The 12773-nt window shown below is 34.6% G+C and overlaps 1 protein-coding gene across 1 annotated transcript in view; it reads left to right on the forward strand.

Annotated features, from left to right (window-relative positions):
- Positions 1–12773, forward strand: part of LOC136027625 (hemicentin-2-like) — a 255202-nt gene that overhangs the window by 22250 nt on the left and 220179 nt on the right. Inside the window, exon 2 of the mRNA XM_065705042.1 lies at positions 10037–10182. Coding sequence (XP_065561114.1) covers positions 10173–10182 — 10 coding nt within the window. The 5' untranslated portion in view covers positions 10037–10172. The remainder of the gene's footprint in view (positions 1–10036; positions 10183–12773) is intronic.

Genomic DNA, 12773 nt, shown 5'->3' on the forward strand with positions numbered 1-12773 from the left:
TTTTTTTGCTAAATGACTTTCTCATAGTTTTGATCGTATAATTTTGAAAAAAAAAATGAGCGGGGGAGGAGGCCTAGTTGCCCTCCGATTTGTGGTTACTTAAAAAGGCAACTAGAACTTTTAATTTTTTTTACGAATGTTTTTATTAGTAAAAGATATACGTAACTTACAAATTAGCTTACGTAGCGAACTTCTGTATTCTCATGTTTTTATTACGTATACAAAGGGGTTCACCCCCTCGTTAGAATCTCGCTCTTTACACTAAAGCTTAAATTTTGTTCCAATTTCTTAAGAATGACCCCTGAATCACAAAAGCCGTAGAATAATTAGTTGAAATTACTAAAAATACTTTAGCTTTAAAAAGAGCGAGATATTAGGATGAGGTTAGCCCATCATATGCGTAATAATTTCTGTTTGTTTTAAATTTTAATGCTTCTCCTTACTTTCAGTTGAAAAAACTTTTTCATATTTATTTTTTCATTGTATTTTTTTAAATAATGCTAGATAATCCTGCGCTCCCTTCATGAAAATTTTCTTCCCACATGACAAATTCCTCCAAGGAAAGTTCCCCCAACATATTCCCCTCTTCTCAACTCCCCCCCAACCTAAAAATCCCCCTGAAAACGTCTGTACACTTCCAAATAACCATTACTATATGTAAGCACTGGTCAAAGTTTGTAACTTGTGGCCCCTCCCGCGGGGACTGTGGGGGAGTAAGTCGTCCCAAAAGACATAGTTATAAGGTTTTTTGACTACGCTGAATAAAATGGCTATCTCAGAATTTTGATCTGGTGACTTTGGGAAAACAATTAGCGTGAGAGGTGCCCAAATTGAGTTGGCAAAGAGAATGTAAGACAACTAAGGAGAATTTCACACAGGAAATCTGTAAAATCCTCCGAGTGTAAAATATCACCTGGAAAATTACCCACACCCCTAAAACTTTCCCTCCCCAAGGAAATTCTCCCTATGGAATTCCACTTAAAGCACAAAATCCCCCCTCCCAAAAAATGTCTGTATACTTGTCAATAAAAAATATTATACATAATCAATGAGTATATTTCATAACTTGCAGTCCTCTCACCACGGATTGTGGGGAGTCATTTCAAACAGTTCGTGGTAACGAACTGTAGTAAGGAGTGACCCGACTCAATAGTAACCAATACTCTAAAAATTTTTATGCCAATAGTTACATCAAAAGAATCGCATTTTAATGCTGATTTTAAAAATATAAGTTTTATCAAGATTAATCTTACCCGTCAAAAGTTACGAGCCTGAGAAAATTTGAATCATTTTAGAAAATAGGGGGAAATACCCCCTAAAAGTCATACGATCACACATCACACCATCACACCATCAGTCACACCATCAGATTCACCGTATCAGAGAATCTTGCTGTAGAATTTTCAAGCCGCTATCTATAAAAATGTGGAATTTAGCATTTTTTGCCAGAAGACATAATCACAGATGCGTCTTTATTTGTTTTTTGTTGTTTTTTTCCCTCAGGGGTGATCGTATCGACTGAGTGGTCCTAGAATGTCGCAAAAGGGCTCATTCTAACGAAAATTAAAAGTTCTAGTGCCCTTTTTAAATGACCAAAAAATTGGGGAGCATCTAGGCCCCCTCCCATGCTCATTTTTTCCCCAAAGTCACCGGATCAAAATTCTGAGATAGCCATTTTATTCACCATAGTCGAATAATCTAATAACTATGTCTTTGGGGACGACTTACTCCGCCGCAGTTGCCGTGGGAGGGGCTGCAAGTTACAAACTTTGACCTGTGTTTACATATAGTAATGGTTACTGGGAAGTGTACAAATGTTTTCAGGGGGATTTTTTTGGTTTGGGTGGAGAGTTGAAGGGGGGCTCCGTGGGAGGATCTGTCAATGGAGGAACGTTTTATTGGGGAAGAGACTTTCAATGGAGGGGGCGCAGGATTTTCTAGCAAATTAAAAAAAAACAATTAAAAAAAAATATGAAAAGTTTTTTCTACTGAAAGTGAGGAGCAGCATTAAAACTTAAAACGAACAGAAATCATTACGCATATGAGGGGTTTACCTCCTGGTAATACCTCGCTCTTTACGCTAAAGTATTTTTTGTAATTTCAACTATTTATTCTACGGCCTTTGTGATTCAGGGGTCATTCTTAAGGAATTGGGACAAAATTTAAGCTTTAGTGTAATGAGCGAGGTATCGACGAGGGGTGAGCCCCCTCATATACGCAATAAAAACATACGAATATAAACTTATATATATATATATATATATATATATATATATATATATATATATATATATATATATATATAAATATATAAATATATATATATATATAAACTTGTATTGTCTATATTGTCTATATAAACTATATTGTCGGTTTAAACCAGAAAATCTTGAAACCTCTACAGTGTGGTTATACAATACACTGAATTCTAATGGCGTGATTTTCATTGACATTCTTTTACTTTTAAAGGGTGTTTTCCCTGCTTTTCAAAAATCTGGCAAATTTTCTAAGGCTTGTAGTCTTTGATGGGTAACATTAAATTTAATGAATGTTTTATATTTGGAATAAGCATAACAAGTCAATTTTTGCCAATCTATTGATATCAAAATTCCGTTTTTGTTTACTATTGAGCAGTGTTGCTCTTTATTTACAGCTTGTCAGCACAAACTGTTTGTAAAGCATAAAAGGAACCCTACATCATTTTCAAATATTTTAATATAAATATCTGTATAAATAAAAGTATAAAACAAGAGTTGAAGAAGGGATTAGTAACCAGCTTTTTATTTAATATTGCCTTGGGTCCAAAAATTAGTAGAAATTTTTTTTAAGAAGAGAACAATTTTTGTCCATAGAAACCCAAACACCAAGAAACAAAGTTTCAAAAAGGTTAGAAACTTTTGCATCCCAAAAGAGGTTGCAATCTTATGCAATAAAGTTGTGAGAACCCTAAACCTACTACTTGAAAAAAAACATGCCCTAATGGGTGGTTGTTTTAAGCAGAAAACCATGGCAGATTTCAGCCAAGGTCATTACAAACATTAGAATTTGGAAGAGTGAGGGTAATATATTTTGCAAACCGTTGGATCATGTGAGTGGTGCTGGATCATGTGAGTGGTTGCACAAACAGAAGATGAAGATCAAACAGCTAAGTGTTGTATATTACTTCATTCATTATACAATTTTAGCCTCATATTGCAGATAGAGGCTTCAAAACCGTAAAATAACAGCTTTGGTGAAAATGGAATACCACTTATAAAATAGGTATAACACCGCATATAAAATAGTATAGTAATCAAAAGCTAGAAACACTTTAATACAAACTATGGTAGAAATTAAAGGTCCTTTATGGAACTCTTCTTAACTCTATCTCTCAACTCAACTCTATATCTCTTCTCTCAACTCTTCTTTTTAGAACAGTAAAAAACTTTAGCGTAAAGAGCGGGGCGTTGATGAGGAAGCAGCCCCTTTCATATACGAAGTAATTTCTGTTCGTCTTAAGTTTAAATGTCGCTCCTTACTTTCCGTTAAAAAAACTTGTTTTTTTTTAATTTAATTTCTGAACGTTTTTGAATCAATTCATGTTTTGATTTTGGCTCTCCGCAGATGAATAATTAAAACGAAATTTGCATGTTTATTTTTTTTGCTAAATGACTTTCTCATAGTTTTGATCGTATAATTTTGAAAAAAAATGAGTGGGGGAGGAGGCCTAGTTGCCCTCCGATTTGTGGTTACTTAAAAAGGCAACTAGAACTTTTAATTTTTTTACGAATGTTTTTATTAGTAAAAGATATACGTAACTTACAAATTAGCTTACGTAGCGAACTTCTGTATTCTCATGTTTTTATTACGTATACAAAGGGGTTCACCCCATCGTTAGAACCTCGCTCTTTACACTAAAGCTTAAATTTTGTTCCAATTTCTTAAGAATGACCCCTGAATCACAAAAGCCGTAGAATAATTAGTTGAAATTACTAAAAATACTTTAGCTTTAAAAAGAGCGAGATATTAGGAGGAGGTTAGCCCATCATATGCGTAATAATTTCTGTTTGTTTTAAATTTTAATGCTTCTCCTTACTTTCAGTTGAAAAAACTTTTTCATATATATTTTTTCATTGTATTTTTTTTAAATAATGCTAGATAATCCTGCGCTCCCTTCATGAAAATTTTCTTTCCACATGACAAATTCCTCCAAGGAAAGTTCCCCCAACATATTCCCCTCTTCTCAACTCCTCCCCCAACCTAAAAATCCCCCTGAAAACGTCTGTACACTTCCAAATAACCATTACTATATGTAAGCACTGGTCAAAGTTTGTAACTTGTGGCCCCTCCCGCGGGGACTGTGGGGGAGTAAGTCGTCCCCAAAGACATAGTTACAAGGTTTTTTTACTACGCTGAATAAAATGGCTATCTCAGAATTTTGATCTGGTGACTTTGGAAAAACAATTAGCGTGAGAGGTGTCCTCCAATTTTTTGGTCACTTAAAAAGAGCACTAGAACTTTTCGTTTCCGTTAGAATGAGCCCTCTTGCAAGATTCTAGGACTACTGGGTCGATAAGATCACCCTTTGGAAAAAAACGAAAAAAATAAACACGCATCCGTGATCTGCCTTCTGGCAAAAAAATAAAAAATTCTACATTTTTGTAGATAGGAGCTTGAAACTTCTACAATAGATTTCTCTGATACGCTGAATCTAATGATGTGATTTTCGTTAAGATTCTATGACTTTTAGGGGTTGTTTTCCCCTATTTTCTAAATAATTTTCTCAGGCTCGTAACTTTTGATGGGTAAGACTAAACTTGATTAAACTTATCAAACAGTTCGTGGTAACGAACTGTAGTAAGGAGCGACCCGGCTCAATAGTAACCAAAACTCTAAAAAATTGAATTTTGATATCAATAGCTACATCAAAAGAATTGCATTTTAATGCTAATTTTTAATATATAAGTTTCATCAAGTTTAGTCTTACCCATCAAAAGTTACGAGCCTGAGAAAATTTGCCTTATTTAAGAAAATAGGGGAAAACACCCCCTAAAAGTCGTAGGATCTTAACGAAAATGACACCATCAGATTCAGCGTATCAGAGAACCCTACTGTAGAAGTTTCAAGCTCCTATCTACAAAAATGTGGAATTTTGTATTTTTTGCCAGAAGACAAATCACGGGTGCGTGTTTATTTGTTTGTTTTTTCTTTTTCCCAGGGGACATCGTATCGACCAAGTGGTCCTAGAATGTCGCAAGAGGGCTCATCCTAACGGAAATGAAAAGTTCTAGTGCCCTTTTTAAGTGACCAAAAAAATTGGAGGGCATGTAGGCCCCCTCCCACGCTCATTTTTTCCCAAAGTCAACGGATCAAAATTTTGAGATAGCCATTTTGTTCAACATAGTCGAAAACCATAATAACTATGTCTTTGGGGATGACTTACTCCCCCACAATCCCTGGGGGAGGGGCTGCAAGTTACAAACTTTGACCAGTGTTTACAAATAGTAATGGTTATTGGGAAGTGTACAGACGTTTTCAGGGGGATTTTATCTTGTTTGGGGGGTGGGGATGAGGAGAGGGGGCTATGTTGGAGGATCTTTCCTTGGAGGAATCTGTCATGGGGGAAGAAAAATTCAATGAAAAGGGCGCAGGATTTTCTAGCATTACTATAAGAAAACAATGAAAAATAAACATGAAAACTTTTTTCAAATCAAAGGAAGGAGTAGCATTGAAACTTAAAACGAACAGATATTATTACGAATATGAGGGGTTCTAATAATATTTTAGCATAAAGAGCGAGGTATTTAGGAGGAGATAAATACCTCGCTCTTTATGCTAAAGTATTTTTAGTAATTTCAACTATTTATTCTACGGCCTTTCTGATTCAGGGGTCATTCTTAAAGAATTGGGACAAAACTTACGATTTAGTGTAAAGAGCGAGGTATTAACGAGGGTACAAACCCCCTCGTATACATAATAAAAATATAAGGTTATGAAAGTTTGTTACGTAAGTTAATTCTTAAGTTACGTATAATTTTTACTAATAAAAACGTTCGTTAAAAATTAAAAGTTCTAGTTGCCTTTTTAAGTAACCGAAAAATTGGAGAGCAACTAGGCCTCCTTCTCCACCCCTTATTTCTCAAAATCGTCTGATCAATACTAAGAGAAAGCCATTTAGCCAAAAAAGAATTAATATACAAATTTCATTTTAATAATTTATGTGCGGGGAGCCAAAATCAAACATGCATTAATTCAAAAACGTTCAGAAATTAAATAAAAAAAAAAACTAGTTTTTTTAACTGAAAGTAAGGAGCGACATTAAACTTAAAACGAACAGAAATTACTCCGTATATGAAATGGGTTGTCCCCTCTTCATTCCCTCGATCTTTACGCTAAAGTTTGACTCTTTGCCACAAGTCTACTTATTAAAACAATTAAAAGCTTTAGCGTAAAGAGCGAGGGAATGAAGAGGGGACAACCCACTTCACATACGGAGTAATTTCTGTTCGTTTTAAGTTTTAATGTCGCTCCTTACTTTCAGTTAGAAAAACTAGTTTTTTTTTTATTTAATATATTTAAAATCAGCATTAAAATGCGATTCTTTTGATGTGGCTATTGGTACCAAAATTCCATTTTTTAGAATTCTGGTTACTATTAAGCCGGGTCGTTCCTTACTACAGTTCGTTACCACGAACTGTTTGATAAAACAAAAAAAAGTTTTTTTAGCTGAAAGTAAGGAGCGACATTCAAACTTAAAACAAACAGAAATTACTCCGTATATGAAAGATACTGTTCAAACCTCAACGCCTCGCTCTTTACGCTAAAGTTTGACTCTTTCTCTCAACTTTAATTTTTAAAACAGTAAAAAACTTTAGCGCAAAGAGCGGGGCGTTGTGGAGGTAAACCCCCTTTCATATACGGAGTAATCTTGGTTCGTTTTAAGTTTCAATGTTGCTCTTTACTTTCAGTTAAAAAACTTGTTTTTTTATTTAATTTCTGAACGTTTATGAATTAATGCATGTTTTGATTTTGGCTCTCCGCACATAAATAATTAAAACAAAATTCACATAATATTTTTTTTTGTTTTTGGCTAAACAGCTTTCTCATAGTTTTAATCGAAAGATTTTGAGAAAAAAAGAGCGGGGGAGGAGGCCTAGGTTCCATCCAAATTTTTGATTACTTAAAAAGGCAACTAGAACTTTTATTTTTTACGAGCGTTTTCATTAGTAAAAAATATACGTAACTTACGAATTAACTTGCATAACGAACTTCTATATTCGTATGTTCTTATTACGTATATCAGGGGGTTCACCCCCTCGCCAATACCTCGCTCTTTACCCTAAAGCTTAAATTTTGTCCCAATTCCTTGAGAATGACCTTTGAATCACGAAGGCCGTAGAATAAATAATTGAAATTACTAAAAATAATTTAGAGTGAAGAGCGAGGTATTACAAGGAGGTGAACTCCTCATATGCGTAATAATTTCTATTCGTTTTAAGTTCGTTCTACACCTTACTTTCAGTTGAAAAAACTTTTCGTATTTATTTTTTCATGTTTTTTTTTCAAATAATGCTCGAAAATCCTGCGCCTCTTCATTGAAATTATCTTCCCCATGACAGACTCCTCCATGGAAATATCCTCCCATGTAATCCCCCTTCAACTTATCCCCCCCTGCAAACCAAAAAAAATCCCCTGAAAACTTCTGTACACTCCCCAATAACCATTACTATATGTAAACACTGGTCAAAGTTTGTAACTTGCAGCCCCTCCCACGGGGACTGTAGGGAAGTAAATCGTCCCCAAAGACATAGCTATTAGGGTTTTCGACTATTGTGAATAAAATGACTATCTCATAATTTTGATCTGGTGACTTTGGGAGAAAAATGAGCATGGGAGGGGGTCTAGGTTCCCTCCAATTTTTTTGGTCAGTTAAAAAGGGCACTAGAACTTTGAATTACCTTTAGAATTAGCTTTCTTTCAACATTCTTGGACCACTGGATCGATACGATAACCCCTTGGAAAAAAAAAATCACGCACCCGTGATTAGTCTTCTGGCAAAAAATACGAATATCCACATTCTTGTACATAGGAACTTAAAACTCCTACAGTAGGGTTCTCCGATACGCTAAATGCGATGGTTTGACTTTAGTTAAGATTATATGACTTTTAGGGGGTGTTCAGCCCTATTTTCCAAAAAAACACGCATCCGTGATCTGTCTTCTGGCAAAAAATGCGAAATTCCACATTTTTGTAAATAGGAGTTTGAAATTTCTACAATATGGTTCTCTGATACGCTGAATCTGATGGTGTGATTTTCGTTAAGAATGGTTGACTTTTAGGGGGTGTTTCCGCCTATTTTCCAAAATGAGGCAAATTTTCTCAGGCTCGTAACTTTTGATGGATAAAACTAAACTTGATGAAACTTATATATTTAAAATTAAAATGCGATTCATTTGATGTAACTATTGGTATCAAAATTCCATTTTTTAGATTTTTGGTTACTATTGAGCCGGGTCGCTCCAGTTCGTTACCACGAACTGTTTGATAATTCGACTGAACTGTTTTCAGTAAAGTGGAACTTAAATTTTAGCATAGAGATTATACGGGTCACAGGTCACCCCTGAAATAACATAGCTGTGGTACTTATTTTCAGATGTGCTAATAGTTTTCAAATATAATATGTGGTCTTTCTTTTTTGTGCTTTTTTGGGGGGTAGAGGGGGATTTCCACACTGCCTAATCACTGTGTATATGTCTCATTTCTATTCAAACATGTGCAAGAATAAGTGAAGACAACCTTTGTTTTCTTTCAAATATAATTTTTTGCAAATGTTGCAATTTTTTGCAAAGGAGGGCAAAATAAGTGATCAACATTATAACGGAAGCTGATTTTACTTACCTCAATAGCCTATTGTATAAATTCATTGGCGCAATATCTATTGATATGTTAAGAAATCCTATGAGAACGCGTGAAGTCGTTATGCATGGCATGAAAAGACGTATCACTCCAACAATTTCTGACACTTTAACTGCAAATCTTATGATTGAATACTCCTATTCAAACATAAAAGACAATATTCCTGCATTTGGACCTAATCTTTCTGGAGGAAAGTTCGCGGCGGATCCGGCACATGGCTTACATAATTTCGTGGAAGCATCTGGGATTCTAAACCAAATAGATTTGCTTTTCACATAACTTTATTTGAGGGATAACTATGAGGTCTAAGGGAAATTGTGGTTTTTCTGAATCCCAGTTTATGGTCTATTCATATCACAGCAATGCGACTATATTTCCGTTGATGGATTTCTTGCTTCTTAGAAATGTTGTTATTGCAAAAACTTTTTAGCAAAAACAAGCTTTTGTTTAGACTGAAGTTGATTAAGTTTAGTAATCATAAAGTTTAAATCTATTAAACAAAAATTATTTAGTATATGAAGGTGCCCATAAAATAGTTTCTAAAAATAAGAAATAAAATAAAAAATTAATGAATAATATTTTTGTAAAAAAAAACGTACAAGTTCGTCTTGAAATAATTGACGGCTAATTGAATATTATAAGTAATATATAAATCAATCCATTTAAGTCACTCACTAAAAAAAGGGCGAATGTATTTTTTTTTTAGTTCACTTACCTTTTTTGAGGCAATCGCTTTTCCGGTCAATGTGAAAGAACCGGTAAACTAACTGCAGAGGGTGAGGACTAGAAAAAAGAAGTTTTTCTTTTTATCTGCAAGGTGTTTTTTAAAGGTGTTAAATTTAGCCGTTTATATTTATTTTTAGTACTTTTTTTTATCTATTCGATAAATAATAGAAATTTTCAAAAAAAAAGTCGTTCCAGATAATTTTCTTTTATATCCAAAAATCCTCCCCAAAGAATATTTTTGTTAATTTCAAAATCGTTAGAAAGATGGTTTTATTGAAACCGTACGGTTTAATAACCAGAACCCTTGAAATGAAAGTTTGGGTGGGCCAATAGATAGAATTTCATTAAGACCCACATGAGGTTTTAACGTGTATAATGCTTCACAGATCTTCATTTATTCAAGTTTCTTTTGTAGAATTATTAATGGTGACATCTTGACATAATCACTTTCACAGAAGAAATGAAGTAATGTCATGTGATTTGCATAACAAATTTTCATACCGAGTACGCGTCACAAGTGCAAACGGACCTGAAATTTAAATTAAAATGTCATGGAAAAAAGTAAGTGTTGTTATATTTGAAATATTGATCTTTTCGTTATATTTGGAATATTTGAATAATGATCTTGTCTTGGAAAGTGAATCGAAACAAAGGTTTCAAAAATGCGTTTCTAAGAGAAACCTTACATAAGAAACCTCTCCATACATCAAAGGAAATTACCCATAAGAAATGTCCCAAGCCACAGTCAAAACTGTGGGTATTTCAATTCAGAAAAGAAAGACAACAAAATAAATATTTTCAAAGCTCTTTCTGTAATCATAGTTGAATATAATGTATGGTAGTAGGTTAATGCTCAACTACATTAATGCTCAACTTTGGTTGGGCACAGGCACGTACGGAGGAATTTTTTCGGGGGGGGGCAAAACCTTCGAAACAGCAGATATAAAGTAGCACTTTTTTTATTTAGTAATGTAAAAAGCACGTACATTGGAAAATACAGATCAACTTTAATCTGTAGTATTGTAGCGAATGGGGGGAAGAAGACTGAAGCCTTAAAAGTTCGTTTTAGGCTCAGATTATGTTCATAGCGATTTAAAACCTGTGATTAATCTATTATATCCCACTGGAAGAGAAATTTTAGGGTTAACAGTGCAATATGGGTGTTGTGGGGGGTAGTTCTTCTATTTCAAAAACGTAGATTTTAATGAAAAATGATAGTTTACAAAATTGATCCATTAAAAGCTGTACTTTATCCTGAAAAGGGGGGACAAACGCCCTAATATCAATGAAAATTCTATTTTGCTGTGAAAGCCAACTCTCTTAAAAAAAATAACAGTACAATTGCTAATTACTTCAAAGAGGGTAAAAAGTTAGACAGAAAATGGGTTAATAATTGGACAGTGACTTGACCGGATAATTGCATGCTGTAAAATCCCCCAATAAAGGCTTCACACATGTATCTAGATTCTTAATAAATGCCCTACTTTTGCCAGAAATCCCAAGAAACCACGGGGAAATTAAACATTTCGCAAAATTTCGGGGGGGGGGGAGCATTAATATGCTCAACCATAGTTGAGCATATTAAATAGAGCCTAATTTATGGTATTGCTCATCCTGGTCGTCCCTGAATGCACTTCGAAGAGGTCATAGGGAAAGATTTAAAGAAATTTGAACTTCATGGGAGAAAATAAAGATTGCAGTCTTGAATTGATCAGTGGCGGGAGGGGCAGGTGTGTTTGGCTCAGACAGGTTAATGCTGCAATAAGTTGCCAGTTGTGATAGTAGTATTCATTTTGAATCTTCTCCTAATGCAGATATAAGATGCGAGATCCCCCAGCAAGAATAAACCAAACCGACGAAAAGAACAGACCAGATAGTTTAATGACGTTGACCTGCAAGGAGAGTAAATATTGCAATTTCAGCAAACCTATCAAATGCCACTTTATTAAATCTCATGAATTAAATCCTGGACTTTTTATGTACCTAGACACACATAGCAGCGTCTGTATCCAGGCAACGATGTTTTTGGAGAGGAGGGAGGGGCAAAGCAACTATGAAAAACATAAGATTAGGAGACGTACATGGAAGATAATAGAAATTGAAGGAAAAACATAAAAATTTCAACATTTTGTCCACATACTTTAGGTAAGGTAAGTTTGGTAAGGGTAATAGTTTCGTTCCAGAGCCCACGGGTGTCAAGCCATGCTTTAGAGCTTATGTCTGGGGCATCTTATTACATCTAAACTACAGTATCGCGTAAATTCGCACTTTCATACGTCAGACCTTCAGACAGTAATGAACTTTGATGGTCAGCCTTCTGTATTTGTTCTCTATGCACCATCTTTTGAAGGTACTTTCTTGTACTGAAATAAATTTATTTCTCCCTTATAATAAATATCGTAATAGAAATATGCAAGAAATTACGGTTCTTTTCTAGGAAGGATTTTTTGTATTAAATCTTATCGCTTAAAATGACCCAAGGATTTATTTATCTTCTACACTAATCTAGGAGCTGAGAATACTTGAGTCATACAAACAGTATGCCAAGCTATTTTATAGCACCTAAATATATTTAAACGAAAACAATTTACCATTATCTTTGATGTGGGAAAAATCAACTGTCGCCAAGTACATTTCAAAAGCATGGTTTTAACATAACTTGCACGCCTTATCGCCTTTTAAAAAACGATAAAACAAAAACCCAGGGGTTTTAGTTGGTAGAGATTAAACCAAGCAATAAACAAGGCTTAACATGTTGTAAAATACCCACTACTCTCAGTCACGGCTGACCGAGTCGTAATTTTTTCGGCTACCTCCGCAGGGGCTTGTGGATCATGACAGCCATTAGGATCCTAATTGCCCTTTTGATGGTTCGGGTTGAAATTTAATAGATTACTAAAATTGTAATTTGGAATCAACAAAGAATTTGCCGGAAATCAATTTTTTTGATGGGTGAACGAAAATCTGTGAAATCGGCCTGAGCTTCTGAGTTATGGCTTTAATGGTAGATCGGGTTGGAATTACATTTCCTTTTTTCTGACATAAACTGAAGCATTTCTTTTAATATCGTACATGTATAATATGAAGAAGATAGTTCACGCTATTTGGACCAGTATTCGAAGAGATTTTTCCCCAAGTTTTATTTTCCTACA

Source organism: Artemia franciscana, chromosome 5 (assembly GCF_032884065.1).
Source record: "Artemia franciscana chromosome 5, ASM3288406v1, whole genome shotgun sequence".
Taxonomy (NCBI): Eukaryota; Metazoa; Arthropoda; class Branchiopoda; order Anostraca; family Artemiidae; genus Artemia; species Artemia franciscana.